The following is a 16,604-nucleotide window of genomic DNA, read 5'->3' on the forward strand; positions in this document are numbered from 1 at the left end:
GTTTAATAAAGGTTTGGATAGCTTCCTAAGAGAAAAGTCCATAAGCCATTATTAAAATGGACTTGGGGGAAATCCACTGCTTATTTCTAGGATAAGCAGTATAAAATGTATTGTACTGATTTGGGATCTTGCCAGATACTTGTAACCTGGATTGGTCACTGTTGGAAACAGGATGCTGGGCTTGATGGACCTTCGGTCTGTCCCAGTATGGCAGTACTTATGTTCTTATGCCCTAACTCCACCTCCATGCTCCCTCAAACTAGCCAGTTTCGGCATGGACGGTTAGAGGGGATATTCAGCAGCACTGTCCAGTAAAGTGCCACTGAATATCCATGGTTAGCCCCAGTCAGGCAATTTAAACAGCCGGAGCATCTCCTGGCTGTTTAAATCACTTTGAATATCAACTCCAATATTTATTAATGGTGCCAGGTGGGGGTCCTGTTCAGTTCACAGATAGGGGAGAAAGTAGACACAAAACTAGTCCTTAAGTGTAGGAACCTCTTCTTATGACCTGCTCCTGCAGGGCCATAATGTGCACTATTGTCTCTAGCAAACAACATATGCCAGCCAGCCCTTGGCCAAATCAACGATACAGTTCTGTAAGGTCCCAAGTTGAACTTGGTGTACCTGACTGTTGTGGTTGCAGTACATACATACATGGTGGAGGCATATGTAGTTGGGCATAGCTGCTTCTGTCTGGGCTTCCCTAACCTAGCTGTACCCTGAGCTTTTATACTCATGCCCTCCTGGCTCTACCTTCCTTTGTCACTCTCTCTCCCCCCCCCCCCCCCCCCCCCCCCCCCTCCTGAGCAGGACTGTAAGTTTTAAGGTGATTCTACCACTGTGAGGGAGTGTCACTAAGAGGGAGACTCTATCACACAGTCATACAGCCACACACCCCAAACCAGATCCACTTAGTCATATACACATGCATACAAAGATCCCAACTACAAACTTATACACTCCCTCCTACTTCTCTATCCACCTCCATCCTAGCCTTCATTCATGCATCCCACCCATACCTCCTTTCAAAATGCAAGTTGGACCCGGCGTCCCTTTTTAGGATTTTTATAGATTCAACAGTTGGCATCTGGATAGGAGAACTAAGCAAGCCTCCAAATTACTTGTTCTGAATCTTCTACAATATGGTAAGTTTGATTTCAGTTTAAATTTATAGCAATGATTAGTAATGTCACATCTAGGTAAATATACTTGTACATGATATATATGTAAATTCAGTGGAAATTTTGCTCTACTTTTTAGAGGTAAATGTCCTCCTCTTGGGGTACTTATCCACCTAGCTGGATGTGAGTATTCTTTTGGGAACTCTGAGTTGACCAGCCTCGTTAAAAGGATTTCAAAGTATTCCTGTCACCCAGTAGACAGATTTTGAATGCAAAATACAATGCCATATGCAAATAAATGTAAAGTTAAACAAGAGATAAAATGGTTAGTGTGGAATGAAGAGGTAGATACAGTGGTGGAAATAAGTATTTGATCCCTTGCTGATTTTGTAAGTTTGCCCACTGATAAAGACATGAGCAGCCCATAATTGAAGGGTAGGTTATTGGTAACAGTGAGAGATAGCACATCACAAATTAAATCCGGAAAATCACATTGTGGAAAGTATATGAATTTATTTGCATTCTGCAGAGGGAAATAAGTATTTGATCCCCCACCAACCAGTAAGAGATCTGGCCCCTACAGACCAGGTAGATGCTCCAAATCAACTCGTTACCTGCATGACAGACAGCTGTCGGCAATGGTCACCTGTATGAAAGACACCTGTCCACAGACTCAGTGAATCAGTCAGACTCTAACCTCTACAAAATGGCCAAGAGCAAGGAGCTGTCTAAGGATGTCAGGGACAAGATCATACACCTGCACAAGGCTGGAATGGGCTACAAAACCATCAGTAAGACGCTGGGCGAGAAGGAGACAACTGTTGGTGCCATAGTAAGAAAATGGAAGAAGTACAAAATGACTGTCAATCGACAAAGATCTGGGGCTCCACGCAAAATCTCACCTCGTGGGGTATCCTTGATCATGAGGAAGGTTAGAAATCAGCCTACAACTACAAGGGGGGAACTTGTCAATGATCTCAAGGCAGCTGGGACCACTGTCACCACGAAAACCATTGGTAACACATTACGACATAACGGATTGCAATCCTGCAGTGCCCGCAAGGTCCCCCTGCTCCGGAAGGCACATGTGACGGCCCGTCTGAAGTTTGCCAGTGAACACCTGGATGATGCCGAGAGTGATTGGGAGAAGGTGCTGTGGTCAGATGAGACAAAAATTGAGCTCTTTGGCATGAACTCAACTCGCCGTGTTTGGAGGAAGAGAAATGCTGCCTATGACCCAAAGAACACCGTCCCCACTGTCAAGCATGGAGGTGGAAATGTTATGTTTTGGGGGTGTTTCTCTGCTAAGGGCACAGGACTACTTCACCGCATCAATGGGAGAATGGATGGGGCCATGTACCGTACAATTCTGAGTGACAACCTCCTTCCCTCCGCCAGGGCCTTAAAAATGGGTCGTGGCTGGGTCTTCCAGCACGACAATGACCCAAAACATACAGCCAAGGCAACAAAGGAGTGGCTCAGGAAGAAGCACATTAGGGTCATGGAGTGGCCTAGCCAGTCACCAGACCTTAATCCCATTGAAAACTTATGGAGGGAGCTGAAGCTGCGAGTTGCCAAGCGACAGCCCAGAACTCTTAATGATTTAGAGATGATCTGCAAAGAGGAGTGGACCAAAATTCCTCCTGACATGTGTGCAAACCTCATCATCAACTACAGAAGACGTCTGACCGCTGTGCTTGCCAACAAGGGTTTTGCCACCAAGTATTAGGTCTTGTTTGCCAGAGGGATTAAATACTTATTTCCCTCTGCAGAATGCAAATAAATTCATATACTTTCCACAATGTGATTTTCCGGATTTAATTTGTGATGTGCTATCTCTCACTGTTACCAATAACCTACCCTTCAATTATGGGCTGCTCATGTCTTTGTCAGTGGGCAAACTTACAAAATCAGCAAGGGATCAAATACTTATTTCCACCACTGTATGTGTGTCTCAAAGACCTTGTGGAACAAGGATAACCAGTGGAACATTAAGTCACAATGATAGGATGGATCAAATAGGTGGAGATGTGATGGTTGCTGTATGTTAAATATGGCATAGAATCAACATGATAAAAGTTCTGCAGGAAACAAAATTCAAAATAGAATCTTCATGGATAGAAAATTCATTTGAGGAAGAGAATAGTGGTGGGTATACTACCTGGCCAGAATGAATAGGTAAAATATTGTCATTCTAACAGAAGTTTGCAAAGTTAGCAAATTTGGCAAAACAATCATAATTAGAGATTTCAATTATATCACTGTAGACTGGATAAATATCACATCAGGATATGCCAAGGAGATAGTTTCTTGATGAAGTAAATCACCTGACAGACAACGTTCATGTATGTGACCCACTGAACAATATAATTCACAGCTGAACAAAGCACACCTAAATATTTAAGTATTTAACTCTAAATTTAGTATGAATTTGCCTATTCCATATCAAAAAACTGTATGCAACACATCAGTCCCAGATTTCTTACTTGTCATACAAATATATATTCAAATTCTGATGTCACCTCAGTAACAATACAAAATCCCTCCACTGCCAGATACTGTGAAGCAACACAAAAACCTGTAAATATGCTAATTAGAAACTATATAGCAAGCAGAACCTATGGCAAGCAGACCTGCAACATTCAGTTGGGAATAGTTGGAGAAATTATTACTGGGGGGTCGTGGGGAAACAGAAATAGGGACTAATTATGGGGATTTCAGGAACCTGACTCACAAGTTAGCTGGTCTACCAGCTTGCGGGCACTGATGGTTGTAAAGGAAACACAGGCATGCCAAATTTTTTGACACATCTCCCACCTCTTAGGGACACACCAGTGTGCCCTGACACACTGGTTGAGAACCACTGATTTAGAGGCATAAGATCGAGTTGGATCAGGTTGTATATCACGTGCAAAGAAATGACCAGAAATGCATAAAGATTGAACCAAAAGTGCAAAAGGACTAGAGAAAAAAAATGATTAAATAGAACAGGGGAGATTACTGATCCCTAGGGGACATCAAAGATAAAAGGATACTACAAATGTTACTGAATTGAAGCATATGGAACAGATTTGATTGGATAGAAAAAAAATAGGCAAACCATTACAATACAAGACCCTGGAGATTACACTCTTCTAGCCAAGTTAGATGTTGAGAGCTTAACATTGGCTTCTCTGGACTTACCTGACAGTGTTTGTCATGTTTTGCTGGCTTCCAGAAGAGATTTCTCTATGAACTCATATAGTTTTAAATGATAAAGGTTTGTGGTCTAGTGTGACAGAAAGGCCCTAGACTTCTTTTGTCCCTCACAAAAGCTGCTTGAATACCTTCTGCATCCCTGAGTCAGGTCTCAAAACCAGTTCTATTAGGGGTATACCTTAATGCAGTTGGTGCTTATCATGGAGAAGGTAAAACCATCTTGTACAGCCTTTAGTTGTTAGCTTTATGTAGGACTTGGTTCTGTTGAAGCCTCCCATTAAGCCACCTGCATTGTCACGAGACCTCAGTGTTGTTCTCACCCACCTGATCAAGTCATCCTTCTGAGCCATTTGATACCTGCCATCAGGAAGGTCATATTTTTGGTTGTGGTTACTTCAGCTCAGAGAGTTAGTGAATTCCAAGCTCTGTAGTAACTGGTCCACCTTACAGTAAGGGGGAAATTCTATAATTGGGTGCCTCCATTGGACACCCCGATAGCAGTCTGTTCTATGCACTGGCAAAGTTTATGCCATCAAAATATAGGGTATACTTTTCCGTTAGTCAGTATTCCAGCTCTAGCCAGCTAAGCCAGGTTGCACCCCTGTGCCTAGAAATAGCTGGATGAAATTTAGGTGGCTGTGTTAAGGAAACTTTTTAGGGAAAATTTTCTAGGTTGCCACTCAGTGGCTTACTGAAAATCATCCTCTAAGTGCTGCTCTTTAGTAATGTCTGTAAGTCCTTTTCCTTCTACATCCAGGAGAGGGGAGAGGCACTGGAAATGCCAGGGACCAGCATAAGGAGCACAAGCCATCAATCTTGCTCCAAATTGTATATATGTTTAGTGTAAAGCTATCCATTACTAATAGTAACAACAAATCAGTTTACTTTGATAATTTGCAATTATTCCATTGTTATTGTTTATGGACAAGAATTAATACTACTTCTCTTTTACAGATGAGGGAGAACTACAAGCAAACTGAACTGATGGTCAAGTCTTGGGACAATTTTTTGGCTAGGACATCAAACTATGAGGCTTTAAAGGTATGTGGAGTTATTAAGAATTCTGATACAAATGTTTGTCTAGTAATCTAGTGATATGATTGGATGGATAAAAGAATAGGATAAGTTTGTTGTGAGAGGATAGTTGAGTGCATTGATGAAAATTTGTGTCTTTGATTTATTTCAGAACTTTAGTACTTTTTAAATTAATTGCTTCTGATAGATACATTGATTTTGTATCACAAGTGTTGCATCTCAATTACACGTAAACAGTTCAAAGAGTAATTTTTTTATTACTAAAAAAAATATTTTATCAGTCATATTCAGCCTCCTTTCTTGTAGTCCTAGTTTTTAGACCTTTGCATTAAACACTGCTGCTTTTCAACTTTTGCCCCCCCTCCCCCCCAAAAAAATATATGCTTGAAGATTCCTTCATGTGTAGTCTTCATAAGTTGCAATTGGGTGTAGCTTTTGAAAGTCGGATGTGAGCTAGGTAGTGCTGTCCAGTCCTATTGTGGCCCATCCATTTCATCAATATGCAAGAACAATCCCACATGCAAAGCCAAGCTTAAAATCTAGTAATTGTGGAACTCAATACATCTTTGAAAACCTGTAAATCTAAAAACAGGTCACACAATTTTTTCTCTGTTTTTGGAGGGAAAAAAAAGCCTCAGCAGTCATGGGCTATATGCTGTGGAATTCAAAAACTGTCGAATGCACTCCAATCGGAGGACCACAGCAGCTTACTGACTCTGGCTAATCATTGGCAAAAACCTCCTGAAAAACTTTTTTAATTTTAATTTTTTTATTCTTCCTTAATTCTAACACGTCTTTAAACGTTTTCAAACATCTTCCTTCTTGACAACTTAAATTTCTGGCAGCCACATTTCAAAATTATACACAATATATACTTTTTATATTTGACAGCACTTAACTTTGGAGGTTCTTCATCATAGCCCTGATCTCACAGCACTTAATTTGAACTGGGCTTCAACTCAGCACCCCCCCCCCCCCAATGATATCATGGTCTCAGTCACCACTACATAAGTTTTTGTCACATTTTTGTACTTGTGTAATGTGTTAATGATTTAGTGCAAGCAGTCTTTCATGTTTGAACCACGTCTTTTTTGAAGCTGCCTTTTTTTAACCTTTCTTTACTCTCCTATAATTACATTGTTTTCATTCACAGTTCTCATTTCATTCATAGTTCTCTCATACTACATGTTATTTGCAGTATCGTTCACTATTTCCTTTCTGCCTCGTTTCCAAGTTTGTTGTTGAAGTATGTTTGATTCATAGCTTTTTATTTACATGACTTTGGTGTCATTGTCATGTTTTTTCTATATCTTCAATTTCATGTATTCACTTGAGTCACTGTTCTTAATGCGGTTACTAGATGATTGTGTTATTCTCTGCTAATGAATGCATTTGAGCTGGACATAACGGGTTTTGCTGCATTTGACACATACATTTTTTCCCATTTTTGTCAATAAATATTCCTAGTTGGAACTTCATTGGTCTACCCCCTTCTTTTTGTTTTTTTCTGTTCGATTGGGGGATACGTCTCCTTTTTTGTTTGCTAACACTGTAGTATGTCCATATGGCAAGAGGTGTTTTTTTTTTTAATTGAATTGAGTAACAATTATTACAAGCATTACAGAGTTAGGCATTTATCAAGGAATTTATTTATTTTATTAAAAATTTGTAGAGGTCCTAAAACTAGGTGGTTTCCAAGAATACATTCAGAATCCAATACACATCATAGCACAAAGACAGTACATATCAGAATACACTGTAACAAATTCTTCAGTACATCAACAAAGCGATCAGAAAAATGTGGCCACAAACAGCCTAGTCTTCAATAATTTTTTGAACTGCACCACACTGTCACAAAGGCGAAGCTGTCCAGGAAGAGCGTTCCATAATGAAATTCCTACTGAGGCAAAAGCAAATTATCAAACAATGGGGCCCTTTTATTAAGCGGCAGTAAGCCCAACGCATGCTTACTGCTTGACAATTTGGAACAACTGCTGAGCTACCGCAGGAGCCTGGTAGTAGTTTCCACCTCAGTGTGCACCATTTCCAGCGCTACAAAAATATTTTCTATTTTTGTAGTTTCGGTGCCAGGTTAGCAGGAGCCCTTACTGCCACCTCAATGGGTGTCGGTAAGTACTCTCCCCCCAGAAATGGCCGTGTGGTAAGTGATTCACTTACTGCACGACCATTTCTTGTCCAGAAAAAAGGACAGCCTTTTAACATACACTGATGCCAGCGCAGGCCCCCTTTTACCGCAGCTTAGTAAAGGGGGCCCAATATTAGGTAAGAAAAAATTCTCTTCCTCTGACCACAATTGAAAGAAGGCATGAAACAAAAAGTTAAGGAGATCATTTAAAGAAGTAAGAAAAAACAGTAAATAAATCCTAATGTGAACCCCCCCAAGCTATATTCATACCAGTTGATCCTCTAAGCTAATTTTTTCAAGCCCAGGAAAGCCCAGAGTTGTTCCAGAGTGAAGAACACATATTTAGTTCCAGCATATTTCACTATACATTTACATGCGTAACTCAATAAGTAAGTAGCCCCAAGATCTTTGGTCTCCTGTCTCATGGCCAGAAAAAAACTTTCTACGTTCCTGTGTAGACTTAGTGACATCAGGATGCACCCAAATTCTTTGACCATAAAGCAGCCCTTGCAAGCTACGAAAATATGCTGTTAATACTGTGTTTAAATCCTGCTCAAATACAAAAGAAATAATCAGAGTAGAATGCTCTAATATCTCTGTAATAAATAATTTTTCTGAACAATCTAAGTCCAGTTTTTCTATACATCCTTTCACTTCTGGTTGCATACCTGGTTCCGTCTTAGAAGAAATATAATAAATTCTTTTTAAAGGAGGAATAGTTTTCTAAATATGTCGCCAGGGGCATCACAGGAGACGGGGAAATTCAGAACACAAAGATTAAATCTTCTAAACAGATTTTCCGTTTGTTCAATTTTCCTTTGAGTCACCATTTTATCCTTCACCAAAAGTGCTTGGAGAAATTTAACTTCATCCTATATTTGTTTAATCTTAGCGGAACAGTCATTCTTAACACCTTCTATATTAGAAGAAAGCAAGTCAGTTTTACTTACAAATGTTGAAACTTCGCCCATCGATTTGGAAACCGTAGCTTCCAAACTCTGCAGTGTCCTCCAGATACTCTCTAAAGTTATCTCCATGGGGGAGTCATTCCCAAATGCTCCTTGGAACTCTATCACAGCTTCACCCTCTACACAGGACTTCCAACTCTCTTTGGAAACGGAGCCCTGCTTAGGAAATGCCACTGCTGCAGCCGGACACAGAGGAGGACAAACCAGTTGTATCAAGTTCTAGAGCGCCAGAGGCGTCTTCTTCTGGCGCCACAGCAGGATGCATATCTCCGGTCTTCTGCACAGAGGCTCTGATGCCGACAGCCTCATGCCACCATCTTGCCATACCCTCCTCGATTATTTATTATTTATTATTTTTCAGCTTTTGTATCCCACAATTTTCCCACCACTGGCAGGCTCAATGTGGCTTACAACATTTATTACAAATAGTTGAGTACAATGAATGGAAAGAGATAGTCAGGGTGGAGAGTAAGGATAAAGAAACGGGTCAGTCCAGAAGGGCCATGTCCTGAGGTCAGTGTGGTTGGACAGGTTCGTTGGGGTATGCGTGCTCAAATAAGCAAGTCTTAAGCGACTTCCTGAAAGGCAGATAATCCCGGATCGTTTTCACTGATTTGGGCAGTGCATTCCACAGGTGAGTGCTGACGTAGGAAAAGGTGGAAGCATACATGGTTTTATATTTCAGTTTAGAACAAGCAGGGTAATGGAGGTTTAAGTAAGACCGGGCAGTGCTTAGGGAGTTTCTTGGTGGTAGGTGGACTAGGGCATCCATGTACGCTGGGGATTCACTTCTGGCAAGAGGTTTGTGGTCTCGAAGTGTTTTGGGCGTGACTAGGGAGGGGTCAGATATGGATGCCCAACTGCAATCACAGAAGGGGAAGGGATGTCCAAGTCTTAATAAGATGAGACATTGTCATTTAGACCTGGCACTTGTCATGTCCAGGTTACAGAAAGGTGCTCTGATTGAGAAACCGACCACTTGAGGGATTAAGGCACAACACCGCCTTAATTCCCCAGTGTTTATTGTCCCCCCTTCTTCTCCCTCAAATGTGAAACTGGCAAGGGATGCCATGCTTTGTGATAGCTTCAGGTACTATGAAGTTCTTAAGAGAGCAACATGCAGATCTGAGGATTAGCCTAACAGTGCAATGAATGGAGAACCAAGCGACCCAGGTTCAAACACTACTTCAGTTTTGTTTTTATTATTATTTTCTTTAGATTGTGAGCCCTCCAGGGATAGAAAAATACCTATTGTATCTGAATTTACACCACTTAACCCTTAGGCTTGCAGGTGTCTAATATATTCAGGTACAGTAGGTATTTTTCTGTTCCGGGAGGGCTCAGCCCATCACTCTAACCATTAGGCTTCCAATCTGCTCAGCAGGGATGTCTTTGTGGTCATTTTATAAAATGGATGTTCCTGTGCTGCCACACAAAAGTCCATGTCCCTTGTTTTTCCCATTCATAATTTGGACATTTCAGTTTATAAAATGGATGTTCATGCTGCACATTTCCAGCACATGGATGTCCATCTCGTATTTTAGAAATATATGTGAGGTGGACATCCATTGTGAAGCTCCAAACCACTAAGTAAGTAGTGGAGTGCCCTCTGAAATGTTAAATATTAAAATTAACTTACATAAATTAGTTATTATAGCTAGTACACTTAGGGGTCCTTTTACCAAGCTGCAGGAAAAAGGGCCGTTTTCCCCGTGCCAGGGCCCTTTTTACTGCAGCAAGTAAAAAAGCCCCCAGACACACATGGCCATGCGGTAAGAGAACTCTTACCGCATGGCCATGCGGTGGGGAGCCTTTACCGCCATCCATTGAGGTGGCGATAAGAAGTCTCGCACTGACCCGGCGGTAACCAGGCAGCCCACAGCGATGCCAGATTACTGCTGGGTTATCGCTGCGCAAGCCATTTTTGGGGGTTTTTTTTTACCCCCAGAAATGGCGCATGCTCAGGGCACATTGGGCCGGTGGTAGTCCTGGAAGAGCAAGCGGTAAGCCAGTGTAGGGCTTACCACCAATCTGTAAAAGGGTGCCTAAAATTGTTACACTACTATTATGTTATTACTTTAGCAAAAATAACTGTATGTAAATATACTGTGGCTGCTTACCTCTGCTAAGAATCATTCTGTTTTAAATTCCAATAGGCTTACTGTTTTATTTTAACAAGCTTTCTATATTATATGATATAGGAGAATGGCAAACATTGTTTTCTTTTATAATCTAGTTCTTAGCAGACTTCTAAATATAAATCCTACTTTTTGGCTTCTTATAGAAAGCAAAAAAGCTTCAGGAAAAATCTATAGAATCTTCGAGGAGTAAGCGACCCAAACAAAGAGCAACATTTCATACAACTCAGATTGCAGGTCTACATACAACAGTAAGTAAAGTTTCAAGTATAGTAGTTTACTCATTTAAAATTAGTGACGATTGTATTTCAGATCATTTCATGTTTAGTAGTTTTCCTCTGATCACAAGCAGCCCCAATGACATCAGGTTGAAGTATATCACCATAATGTATGGGTTGCTGAAGAATCACTTACAGCTTTCTGTAAAAGCTTTCACATGTATGTGGTAACGTGCCCTCATGGCTGCCAGATCAGTTGCCACAGTTCTATTTTTATCAACATCCATAGTACGTTATCTGACTGGGTGCTGCACTTGGGACTTTAGCTATTTTAAACATATTGTTCATTATTGTTAATTCTTCCTTGTCCTTTTCTTTCTGATGCTGATGGTTAGGTATTTCAAAATTTGTCTGTATTTTCATCACTACAGCCTGAACCATTCAACATGATTACAGTAGGCCTTTTATTTTGCTGGGCCATTCAAGTGTTTTCTACTTGAGTCATCAAAAGCTTTCAACAGAATTTCTTCCTTTGACTTCACTTTGGTTATTTCTCTGTCAACAGGCAAGATGACTCAACCATACAAATAGAAAATATCATCAAATGGCGCTGACTTAGAAAGCTCTCTCAGAGCTTGGAAAAAGTTAAAGATTTTTTTTTCTGAGCCAGCACAGAACTTCCTGTGCAGCTTCTACCTCACGTCTCCTAAGTCTAATTTTGACTGTGCTGACTCTTCTGTTTTGCCCCTGAAGTGAGGTTTCCCTTTTTTCTCTTTCTCATGCTTTTCTCTATAAGTTCATTGTGCTGTCCTCTTCTTCCCCCCCCCTCCCAACTCAAACAAGTAGGGAAAATGTGCATCAGGAATGTTTTGTAACATAGAGTTTTAGAAAGTATGGGAAGTTGTGATGAGATTGTGTTTGTGGGGAATGGAAAATGTGGGCATATCTAAGGTGGAGTTAAGTGGGTTAGGTTTGCGTTTGGTTGGGATGTGGCAATTTTAATTTTCATTCCCATTCAGATCAACCAGCCTTGTAGTTTGTTTTCAGATTCCAAAAACTTTGTTTCCATTATGTAGCTTCCGACTATTCCAGAACCTGTGGAATAGTTGTGTCCATCAACCAGCAGGTGGAGATAAAAAACTAAAAACTGAGCTGAGACATATATTTCTCTTGGCATCCAGTCCAGCTCCTCAGTATTTTCTATCTCCAGCAGGTAAATGGACACACTTTTCAGCCTCTGGTTCTGAGTGCTTTGCTCTTGATCAGCTGGTCCCCAGTTGAGCTTTGTGGATGGCTTGAGTCTGCAGAATCATATCTGTCATCAGATCCCTGTTTCTGGTGCCCTGCAAATTTACTTCTTCCCTCCCTTCACTTCTCCCCTTTTCCTGTGGAGCTCTCCTTTTCCGCACAACAAGCTTAAAAAAAGAGAGAAGGAAAGAGGTTTGCCAGAGAGCATGAGACAGAGTATCAGACCTGAGCCTTTCTCATCTGTGGTAAGACTTAAGGAGACTGAGAGCTTGGAGCGGAGCAGCTGGATAAGTCCGACTAAAGTTTGATTCAAAACTGCTTGGAGGGCTGCAAGTTCTACTTGGTGCAGGGGAGGGATCCTGACTGACCGCTTGTAACACATGCTGTGCTTGTGACAGGGTGATTGGTGACTCCCGCAGAGGCAGTTAAACGGTGTTCCCACTGTGGGACCCATTGGCCGGTGTCGGGGCGTTGCAGTGTATTCAAGCCGGGACCCCAGTGGGACATGGAGGAAACAGTCGACAGCAGCTCATCTTTGGATTTGGCGCAGCATCTAAATATTCCGGGGGCTTCGGGCTCTCTGGCAGGGCTGGTGCACAGTTTGATGCAGGAGAGCTCAGGAATGGGTGCCATTTTGTCAGGGCTGACTGGCAGTGAGGAGCAGCCTTTGTCTGATCATACGTGAAGCACAGCCACTATTTTACAGCCTCAGGGCCCGACAGAGCATTCAGCTGCATTGGGATCTTTGTTTCCTCCGGAGTTTATATTGCTCTTACACGTCAGAGTTGTTGCATGTTGCTTCAGTTTCTCACCCCACTGCTCCTCCAGCTCCTAAGAGATCTTGTTTAGATATCCAAGATTGGGCAAATGAGGCTATCTCTGCTTCTCCCTCCTTAGCTGATGTGGTGCCAGTCTATTCAGAAGAGTCATCACTAATGGATCCATTAGAGGACGAAGAGCTCCCTCCTGAGGAGGGGAATGATCTGAAAGTACTAAGGTTTTTTCATAAAGAGGAGTTCAGTACTCTTATTTCTGAGGCACTGGCAGTACTTTCCATTAAGGAGCCTTCTGCTTCGGCGTCAGGTGTTTCATCTTTGTCGATCATGAGGGGGCTTAGAGGTCTTTTTTTTTTAATTTGTATGAAGTCTTTATTAATCGTTAAAGAATTCCTTTACAAAGGATACTATACATACAAAAACAGCTTACCTCTTGCAGTATAACAACGTAACCTCTGCACAAACCCCAGGAAAATACATAAAACACACATTGGCAGCAACAGGAATTCCAATTCTACTTACAGCTCAAGGATTGACCCCATGTTTTTAAGATTTCGTTGAACCAAACCCCACCCCTCCCCCCAACTACACCGATCTCACACTCCTCCCTACCCAAGCTACCTCCCCTAACCCTCCCCCCCTAGCATGTACAGTGTTTCAAAAAGGGCTCCTATTTCGCCTCCGTGTGGCTTCGCCCCAAGCCTCTCCATTTCACATATGAACCAAAGTTTATTTAACCATCTCATCAAAGGTGGGGCCTCCCTGGATTTCCAGTGCCCAGCAATCACAACTCTAGCCACCACCATTGCTTGCCTGACCAGCAACGCCTGCAATTTAGTAAGGCCTGGTGGTTTTTTGGCAAATATAAAAACCTCAGGGGACCATTTAATAGGCCTTTGGATCCAATGCTGCAATCTATATTGTATTGCTTTCCAATAGGCCATAATTTTAAAGCAAACCCACCAAAGGTGTCCCATCGTACCCCTTTGACCACAGCCAAGCCAGCACATTGGTGAAGCTCCAGGAAACATATGATGAAGCCTAGCCGTGGTAGAGCACTTTAACTACATTCTCCTGAAAAGGAACTGAAATAGAGATCTTAGACCAATTTTTCTCAAAAAAGGACCAATCACCCTCATCAATAACCACCCCCAGTTCCTGCTGCCACCGCTCCCTATGAACATGGTTAGGGCCCAATTTCCCACGTAAAAAGGAATACAGATAAGACCCCTAGTAGTTTTAGAATCTTCACAAAGGTCCTCAATGAATGTGTCCTCACGAACTATAGTGGCCCAAATCTCCTTTGAGCTAAGAAAATATCTCAACTGACAGTAGGCAAACGACTCATTAGGTAATATAGGGAATTGTTCCTTCAGAGAGTCAAAAGAAATCAAGTAGCCTTCATCAAATAACTGACCCCAGGAGACCAGACCCAAAGATCCCCACCGATAGAAGGGCCCCCGGGAAACACCAGGAAGAAAGAGTGGGTTGTTCGCTATCGGTGACAGCTTAGATAACACCGCATCCGACCTAGCGAACAGCCTAGCCCAGTAAAAGAATGTGGAATAGATCGATGGGCACAGGTCCTTACCTAAAGACCTATGCTTACGAGGAAGCCACATCATGGCACAAAGCGGACAAGAGCCTACCTCAGCCTGCTCCAACTTCACCCATAACTTAAGCAGATGATCTTGATACCACTCAAAAGCCACTCGCGCTTGAGCCGCCCTATAATATCACAAAACATTTGGGACACCTAGACCCCCTTTCCTCCTATCCTTGTACAATAAAGCTCTAGGCAACTGAGGACGCTTATTAGCCCAGATAAAGCCGAACCAATTTGTCCTGCAAACACGCCAGAAAACCCCTGGAAACCCTAATTGGAAGAACTTGGAAAAGGTACATCAAACGTGGCAGTTCATTCACCTTCAATACCGCAATTCTACCCAGCCAAGACAGGTCAGTTATATCCCACCTCTCTATAAATAACCTTCAAGAGGGGTGGGTAGTTGGCCGAAAACAACTCGGAGATATTATGAGTAACTGTAACCCCCAGGTAAGCTATACCTCTCGTTACCCATTTAAAAGAAAAAGAATGCTGGAGTGACTCCAAAACCGGACGGGGGATGCCAGTCGCAAGGGCCTCTGACTTACATTTAATTTGAAACCTGAAACAGCTGAGTATAACGACAAGCCTTTCATCAGATTAGGTAATGAAATTAATGGTTTTGTCAAAGAAAGCGCCAACTTGTATTCCCTATTACCCACCTGAATACCTGTTATATTAGGGTCCGATCTAATGTACATCACAAGAGGCTCCATAACCAATGCAAACAAAAGTGGCGAAAGGGGGCATCCCTGTCTTGTCCCACGGGACAAAGAAAACATCTGCAAATTACCTCCATTAACTCAAACACATGCCTTAGGAGCTGTATACAGAGCCCTAATCCATTTACAAAACCCCAACCCAATTCCAAAATGGTCCAACACTTGAAACATAAAAGGCCAGTGGACTCTATCGAAAGCTTTTCAGCGTCCAACCCCAATAAACAAACAGGAAGGTTCCGTTTTTTCAAAGTGTGGATCAAATTAACCAGTCAGCGAAAAATTATCCATCACCTGCCTATAGGAAATAAAACCCGTCTGATCTGGATGTATCAGCTGAGGTATGACTTTTACAAGACGGTTAGCCAGAACCTTTGCCAAAATTTTTATATCAGAGTTTAATGTAGAGATTGGACGATATGAGGCACATTCGGTTGTGTCCATGCCCGTCTTGGGAATCACCTCTATCCAGGCTTCCATCATAGAAAAGGAAAATTCACCACCTACTAAGATCTCATTTATAATCTCTGCCAGAATGGGAGCCAGTTGCCCCCTAAATGCCTTGTAAAAATCATTGGGTAACCCATCCAAACCAGGTGACTTCCCAGTTGGAAGGGCCTTGATCACCTTTGCAACCTCCTCCACAGAGACCCGACCGTCCAAAGCTTCCCTCTGACCAGCTGTAAGTGTAGGGAAAGCGCATGCCGACAGAAATTTATGTGTCGCTTCAGGGTTTGGCTTAGTATCTGAGGTATAGAGAGATTGGTAAAACAACTGAAACTTCTCCCGTATCTGCTTTGAGTTGGTCACCATAGTACCCGAATTGTTAAGTATTTTAAGAATAGTCCTGTCAACCCTTGACTGCCTCAATTTAACCACCAAGGCCCTACTCGACTTATTACTAAAGACAAAATGCGAGTGCGTCTGCTGATCCTGGAAAACCTTTAAGTGGTCAGAGTATATCTGGTTCAACTTCAAACGAAGCCCCTGAATTTCCCTCAAAGTTGTTACAGAATGAGTAGTTTTATGTCTTTCTGATAAAAGATTCAATTGTGTTAAATACTGAGCAACCTCGGCCTTTTGCTGCCTCGCCCTAAAACTAGCCTTTTGAAGAAAATAGCCCCTCGAGACCGCCTTTAGCGCATCCCAAACAACCCCCAGAGAGGGTCCCGAGTCAACATTGTGCTCCAAATACTCTTGTAGAGTCTTTCTATGCCCAGCTAAGATTTCCTCATCCTTCAGCAAAGTGGTGTTCAATGACCATCTTCTCTCCTTCTCCTCCCCCGCAAGCGAAGGAAGGCCAACCCAGACCGGTGCATGATACATCCACAAAGATATAATCAATACGGGAATAAGTATCGTGAGGGTGAGAGTAAAACGAATAGTCACGAACCCCCGGATGGGAAACATGCCATACATCTGATATAC

General features: G+C 42.2%; 1 protein-coding gene across 1 annotated transcript in view; it reads left to right on the plus strand.

Annotated features, from left to right (window-relative positions):
• Positions 1-16,604, plus strand: part of LOC115468148 (cilia- and flagella-associated protein 69-like) — a 640,933-nt gene that overhangs the window by 435,197 nt on the left and 189,132 nt on the right. Inside the window, 2 exon segments of the mRNA XM_030199696.1 lie at positions 5,277-5,363; positions 10,756-10,860. Of these exon segments, the coding sequence (XP_030055556.1) occupies positions 5,277-5,363; positions 10,756-10,860 (192 nt within the window).

Source organism: Microcaecilia unicolor, chromosome 1 (assembly GCF_901765095.1).
Source record: "Microcaecilia unicolor chromosome 1, aMicUni1.1, whole genome shotgun sequence".
NCBI lineage: Eukaryota > Metazoa > Chordata > Amphibia > Gymnophiona > Siphonopidae > Microcaecilia > Microcaecilia unicolor.